Source organism: Eufriesea mexicana, unplaced genomic scaffold (assembly GCF_001483705.2).
Source record: "Eufriesea mexicana isolate 0111107269 unplaced genomic scaffold, ASM148370v2 scaffold294, whole genome shotgun sequence".
Taxonomy (NCBI): Eukaryota; Metazoa; Arthropoda; class Insecta; order Hymenoptera; family Apidae; genus Eufriesea; species Eufriesea mexicana.
In genome coordinates, this window is record NW_016908489.1 from 551,744 (window position 1) to 558,991 (window position 7,248).

General features: G+C 47.4%; 1 protein-coding gene across 1 annotated transcript in view; it reads right to left on the reverse strand.

The window, feature by feature from the left end:
• Nucleotides 1-3,136: 3,136 nt before the first annotated feature.
• Blimp-1 (PR domain zinc finger protein 1) overlaps nucleotides 3,137-7,248 on the reverse strand; it is a 5,000-nt gene continuing 888 nt past the window's right edge. The window contains exons 2-7 of the mRNA XM_017911892.1: nucleotides 6,727-6,846; nucleotides 6,130-6,255; nucleotides 5,905-6,031; nucleotides 3,948-5,804; nucleotides 3,466-3,807; nucleotides 3,137-3,297 (exon numbers count right to left, since the gene is read on the reverse strand). Coding sequence (XP_017767381.1) covers nucleotides 3,137-3,297; nucleotides 3,466-3,807; nucleotides 3,948-5,804; nucleotides 5,905-6,031; nucleotides 6,130-6,255; nucleotides 6,727-6,846 — 2,733 coding nt within the window. The remainder of the gene's footprint in view (nucleotides 3,298-3,465; nucleotides 3,808-3,947; nucleotides 5,805-5,904; nucleotides 6,032-6,129; nucleotides 6,256-6,726; nucleotides 6,847-7,248) is intronic.

Below are 7,248 nucleotides of genomic sequence, written 5' to 3' on the forward strand. Positions count from 1 at the left end.
GACGCGCGAATCGTCAACCGATCGCGACTTTTATCGTTTTCGTATCTAATGGTAGGCTGCGCTTTCTCACTGATTTCGACTGTCGACGATTCGGCACTTAAAAATTAGTGGAAGTACGAGTCACGAAAATTTTCACCGAAACCGAATGGAAGATACGCGAAATAGAAAGAAATGGAAAAGGAGAACGCAACGGGTGCCGTTTTTTTTTTTTTTTTTTTTTTTTGGCCATTGTCACCGGGGGATCTGATTAGTACGTACGAATCTTTTCGGGATAAATTTCTTCTGGTCGATCGCGCGTGAACGATCGACTGGTGATCAGTATTATTATCATTAATACGATTATTATGATTATTATTATTATTATTTGCTTTCCTGTTCTCGATAAGAAGAAAAGAGAAAAAAAAAAAAAAAAAAAAAAAAAAAAAAATACGACTTATCGTACCTTTGCCAATTATTACGTTAGCGTTCTAAAAACGATCTTACAAATTTCATTTCGTAATCCGAGTAACTTTACGTACATCTAGAAAGATACAATTCTTTACGTGCTAAACGTTTACGTTAAATCGAAGCGCGAACCGAAAGTTTGGAGGAAAAGGCTCAGGCGGATCTCGTGATTATACGCGAAATGTTACCCACATAGGGCGCGACCGTGAGTTTGTTTCCCCTTTTTTCATCCTTTTTTCCCATTTTTTTTTTCTTTTTTTTTCCTTTTTTTTTAATTTTTTTTTATTCTTTTTTTTTTGACTAGATTCTCCACCCCCATCGCGTGATATTACGATCCCTGCGAATTTCGCTGCCCGGATGTTCCCGCGTTTTTGTAATGTGCGCTTTCGACTTGTTCCCAATGAGAAATCGCGCCCGAGTCTTTGCCCCGACGAGATTGGTTATTTTGTACACCGGACACCGCGTGGTAGACGGCCTTTACTCTCTCTCCCTCTCTCTCTCTCTCTCTCTCTCTCTTTCTCTCTCTCTCTCTCTCTCTCTCTCTCTCTCTCTCTCGATACTTGACGAATTAATGCCTTCTCTTTTGAATACTGCGTTTCCAGCGCGCCGCGTTTCACGCGGATTCTCGTCTCGTGCCCGCGACACGGCGCGAAATTAATCAGCTTGCTTAGTCGCGTTGCGTCGCGACGTGTAAACGAGGTTTGTGCGCGATCGCGATAAGACGGGGAAGATAAGACGTTTCTCCGTCGGACGATCAACCGTGGTGATATTAAAATCGACGATTCGCGTGGGCGTTTACGGTGGTCTCACGGGAAAGAAACCGTACACGTTTGGAAATCGATCGGTCGAAACGAGAAGAATAGCGAAGAAGTGTGGAATAGCGAAAAATGGGGAGGAAATCGAGAAGGGGTGGTAAGAGAACGGAAAAATGGGGAAGAAACGAAAAGAGATTCGTTCGCGTGGATCGAAGAGACTATGCTTTCCGTTTCGAAAATTCCACGACAAAAGGACGCCTAAAAAATATATATATATATATATTTTTATATATATGTATATGTTATTTATATGAACGTGTATAAATATAGATATAGATACTCGATCACCGAAAGCTTTATTTTTTTTTTTTTTCCATTTTCCGTGTTTCAACGTTTACTACGGTACGCGTGTAATAAATTACCTAATTTCTGAAAAGGTTTCGTCCTGTTAAAAGGATTTATCCGTAGAGCGCAGCCTACCGTGCTTTCTCGCCAACCGACGACGATTTTACATATACATATATAAAGGTATTCATAAATTAGAGCTCCTTATATTATTACCTTTTTAAATTATCGAATAATTAATAGTAATGTTAGTATATACAGGTACAGGTCTCGTATAGTTGCAGTCGTGTCGTCACTGGTTGTTCGATTATCGCGTCTCTCGCTTTTGTTTTCCTCGCGCGTCTGTTCTCGAATGTGCTGACGGATGCCGACAAAATCCGCCATCTTTCACTTTCTTCAACCGCCTAAGCTCGAACGCGTAGAAAATGGTACCGTGATACCGCGAGGAAGAAGGAAATACGTCCATTCGTTTGTGCCGGAAACGCGCGCGTGTGGCCGCGTTAACCGATAATAACGTGTCCGAATTGCGGCATCTCTTGGGCGACTGGTTGTGGGGCCCCGAGAAACATGTGGTTTCGCACGCGATTCGACGTCCTAAGCATTCGAAGGCGTACGTGTTTCGTAATAAAAAGTATAAACTACGTTGACGGTTGCGTTTTCACGGGATAGAAATTGCTTTGTCGGATATATAGAGTTTGTCGCTTAGCCGAACGTGTTGGAAGTGTTGTTTCGTGGAAGTGTTTTCTCCATTTTTCTCTTCTTCTTTCTCTCTTTTCTCTAGCGATTTGTATACGGATAGAAAAAGTAAGGGAGCACGGTGTACCGCGTTAGAACGGTACCTTTTCTAAGCATCGCTTTTAGGATAGACCGTGGAAGGATAATCGAGAAGCTCGAACGACTTTGGTACTCGCTTTCTCTCGATTCTATCCGGAAATGGCAGCGTGTGACGACTCGAGACATATTAATCCTATCGTTCATTTTCGTCCCTCTTGTTCATTTGTTTCACGTTTTAGATTCGTTTTCGTTGGTGGCGCTACCATAGAAAAAATATAGAAACGAGTATTTACAAGGAAGGAACTTTGTATGCTCGTAGCTGGAATCACGTCGATTCGTCCACTCTCGTCAGAGAAATCCAACTAGTTCGCGTTACGATTAACGTGTTTACGTACGTAAAGTAACCAGCTTTCAAGAAGTGTATCTACTAAAAGCTTCGAATTCCTTCGCGTTAACAATAACCAAGCAACAATATTTAACAATCTCGAATTACTTGTTGCACGTAATCTCACTCGCGTTTCATTTCGTTTTCTTCCTCGTTTTCCGATCGCGTACCACGACCATCCCGTCTCTCGTTCTCTCCTCTCTGTCTCTTTTATACATTCTCCTTACACGCTGCTTACGACGAATGAAATGAAGAAAAGTACGATTCGAAAATTCCTCCGTTTCCGCGACCCAGCGAAGGGAAGCACGAACGATTTTTACGGTTCTCACTACCATCTCACGAGGGTAACATCGTTTTCGTTTGTCGTGAGCAACTCGTTTACTATTCCACGGCTGGATTTTGCGTTTGAGCGAAAGGGCTCATACCCCCATTTTTAGGTGCACTCGATTATGTGAGGCTGGGAGGTCTCTATCACGCTTGGCCGTCCCACGGAATTCTCCAGGTTGTGCAGAGAAGTAGAGTGTGGACCATGAGTGGATCCGTGCCTCTCGTAATTATCGATGTGCTCCAATTCGCATTCCTTCGGCATGTTCCCTGCAATCGAAACAACGTTCGCCTTTAGAACTTCTTCCAAGCTGGTTACCGATCGACACCACGAGACACGCGGTTGCACGCGGTCGCGATCGCCGTTCTTTATAGACCCACGCTCGTTCGAGGTCCCGTGAAAAGCTTCCGCTGCAACGCGATCACGATCCAACTTACCGACGTTCATGTCCGGCCCGTATTCGTAGTACGTCGGCGAACCCACGGCCGCGGCAAGGGCAAGCTCGTCCTCGATATTATTCGGCCTGCAACTGGTCGTCTTCCAATGGGTCCTAAGGCCACTCGCGCTAATGTACTTCTTGTCGCAACCTTGACAGGTGTAGGGCCTTTCGTTCGTGTGTAACCTCTTGTGTAACTTTAGGTGAACGAACTGGGTAAACTTTGCGGGACACAGGTCACAGGCGTAGGGCTTTTGGCCGGAATGCAGTCTCAGGTGGGTCTTCAGGTTCGAGGTCGAGCTGAACCTCTTCTTGCAGATTTCGCATTGGTGTGGTTTTTCGCCTGTACATTTGTTCCCGTCCATCTTAATTCTCTCTCTTTCTCTCTCTCTCTCTCTCTCTCTCTCTCTCTCCCTTCCTTTCTCGCTCTCACTCACTCTCTGAATCTCTACGAAACTATAGGAAGAAATATGGTGAACTTACCCGTGTGCACGAGATGATGCTTTTGCAGGTGGGCCAGCTGAGTGAAACTCTTGGTGCAAACGTTACACTTGAACGGCCTCTCGCCGGAATGAGTCCTCAGGTGTACCTTGAGGTTCGACAGCTGGCCGAATGTCTTGCAGCAGACGTTGCACTCGTAATGCATTTTCCCGTCCTTCTTCTTCAACGGGTACGGTAACGACCTGTAGCCCCTGGATCCTTGCGAGTTTGGACTGAGCGAGCCGCTCTGCGAACAACCGTGATCGTCCGGGGATAAAGAGCTCGCGGGCGAGTATCGGTTCAGCGACGAAGAGTTGGCGTGAATGGTGAGGCCGGGGTGATGGCCCAGGTGAAGATTGTGCGTGCCAGCGATCAGCGTCTGATTACTGTCGATTTGCATGGTCGACGAGGTCGGTAATTGATGACTGCTCGTGGCAGCTTCCAGCCTTCTTCCATCGGCTCGCTCGTAGACCACGTTTCCGCTAGGAGTCGGCGAATAGGCGGTGCAATTGATCGACAACGGTGCCACGTTGTGATGCAACGAGCCGTTCTGATGATAAATCCCATAGGGGTAGGAGGATGGCGATTGAATGGGCGAAATGGGCGAGACGCTCTGATTACTGTTCGCCGCGGAGCTGTGATACACAGGGCCAGATTCTATCTGACATCCACCGGAAGTGGAGTAGAGGATCGTAGGGGTGGACGCGCCCGTAGGATTCGCAGACGGTGACGGACTCTTGGTCTTTCTCTTGGGTGGACAGCTACCGGACGTCGTGGAGGAATGTAGGTTACTGGTCGACGTCAGTATCGTGCTGGACGACAGAACGTTCGCGTTCGAGTGATGATTGTTCGAATTGCTGGACGAATGGATGTTCCCGGGGTGAGGCTGTAGAACGTTGCTTGGACCGGTACTGGAGTGTAGATTGCCCGTACTCGAATGAAGGTTCCCCGTGCTCGAGTGCAAATTGCTCGTGGGACTTTGCATCGGTAGGGTACTGTTGCCGCTGGTGGAATTGACGCACGTGTCGGCTTGCATCGGTAGATTGGAACTGGAATCGGGGCTGCAGGGTAAAATGTTCCCGTAGCGATGAGACTTCTTGTAAGAGTACGCCATCTCCGTTGGGCTGGAGGGTGGCGGCGTGACCGAGTCCACGTGTGTCTGATGATGAATCTGATGGTGTTGATGGTGCGGTTGGGGTCCATTGTGATGATGATTGTGGCTGTTGTTGTTGTTATCGGTACTGCTACGAAGAAGGATGTTCTCGAGGATGGAACTGCTCGGGCTGGTGAGATAGGCTGATCTGCCGGAAACGGGTAAAGCACCCTTGACCTCGGACTCGTAGAAGGGCTTTGGATTCTTTTCCGGAATTTCATCTTCGGTGACCGCCGTCAGGACCGTGCTCTTCTGCAGAATTATGGGTGACACCGGTTTCTGTAGTTCCGGGGTCACCGCTCTGCTCGGCAGTTCTTGATCTTTGTCCTTCCCGTTAGCATCTAGGTTCTTCGACGTCTGAAAATTCCCGTAGGTCTTGGTGATCTTGATCTTAACCTTTCTGTACTCGTTCTTCGCCACTGCATTGTCCTGTTTCAGCACCTCGTTGTTGCACACCGACGTTTTCGCGTTCTTGCTGAAATCCAGCACGTAGTTGTTCTCCGAGTCCGACTCGCTGCTCTCTTCCGGGGGCGTGAGGATCTCGTCGTGATAGCCGTTCGAATGATAGCCTTCGTCCGATCTAACGGAACCGTCCGTCGGGGTCATTTGCGAACGTCTCTCGTAAATCGATGAATCCTTTAGAGGTGACACCACGTCCACGGTGGGCGGGATTTCCGTTGGTAACGTAGATTGTTGTACTTGTTGTCCTGCAACATGGCGCGAGTATTCGCGGTGAAACAACTCGTACGTACTACGCGCAGGTCGTAGGCACCGCGACGCGATGCGTCGAATCGAGCATGTACTTACGTATTCTTTGAAGCATTAGTTCACCCGTCAATGGATAATTGAGCCTTTCTGCGAACTCTCTGCAGTACCACACCAGAAGCTCTTGGTTCGGTAGTATCGGCTTAATTGTGTAAAAATAAATGTTCATCTGCAAAAGAAGCACGATCGAGATGAGCATCGATCCAGTTCGAGTGCCGGCAACAGATACCACACGTAAACCCGCGGCGTTCCATCAATTCGACTCACCTTATACTGACACGCTATTAGGTTCTGCGATTCGGACGAATAAGCCGGGTTTACGTAACGCATCCAATTTGATTTCTGGACGTCATAACCGTCGATGTAGTAGAACAGCTCGTTGTTCTTGTACACCTATCAGAGAAAACGTACGAGTTAGTCGCAACAATGAACCCCAGGCTGTGTACGCAATCGCGAGCACAGCGACGTAGCCGTAGCGTAGGAAATGCGAGATATCGCAGGGACCCTGGCCGGAGCCTAAGCAGGGACTAAATCTCCGATATTCGAGGCGGTTGAGGCATCGAGCAACGAGGAAATATCGGCGATTTAGTAGCGAGAATCGAGAGAGAACCAAGTTCTCTATCGTAACTCATCAATTCGTTACGAGGCATCAATGGCTTCGCGGGTTTCGCTTTAAGGCTCGCTAGATCGGCTGAAACCAGTTTCTGGTCTTTGCAGGCTTCTCTCTCTATCTTTTTCTTTCCCTTTTCGTCTTCTTCTTTTTTTTTTTTCTCATCACACGAGAGAGACTAGCCGATGATGATAGCCAACGCTCGCGAAATAACTGCTACGAGGATTTTGAATAGGCACTTAAATGATTCTTACCCTCCAGAAGTATTTCCGGTTCGCGTCGGCCGGCACCGAGTCCTTGGTGTACACTTGGCCCACGAGAGGACCGAACCGTGTCCCCTTGGGAATGTAACTTGTGCTCCAAACTCCCAAAACCTGCGCACACACGTTCCACATATATCATCGTCGCTCGTTAATTCCCGCTTACGTAACGTTTTCAACCTTCTTTCTATCTTTCTTTCTTTCTTTCTCTCTATTTTCTATTACCCATTTGCTCCCCGTGCGACGAAGAAAGATCCGTCCGAAATCTGCGACGTCGAGCGTCGACGAAGCTAGTACTTTCGAAATTCCAAGGAACGTGAAACATCGATTCGAACGTACGTCACGTTAAACTGTTTTATCCGCGTGGTATTTACGAATATTTCGGTAGGTAGGTCTATTTTCGCATGGCGAAAAGTTGTCCACGCTTAGATCAGGTATATCTGGCTATTCCCGTTTCCTACGATCGCTTTAAGCATCGATTTCGTCGCTGTTACTATTTTTCTATTTTCTCCTGCT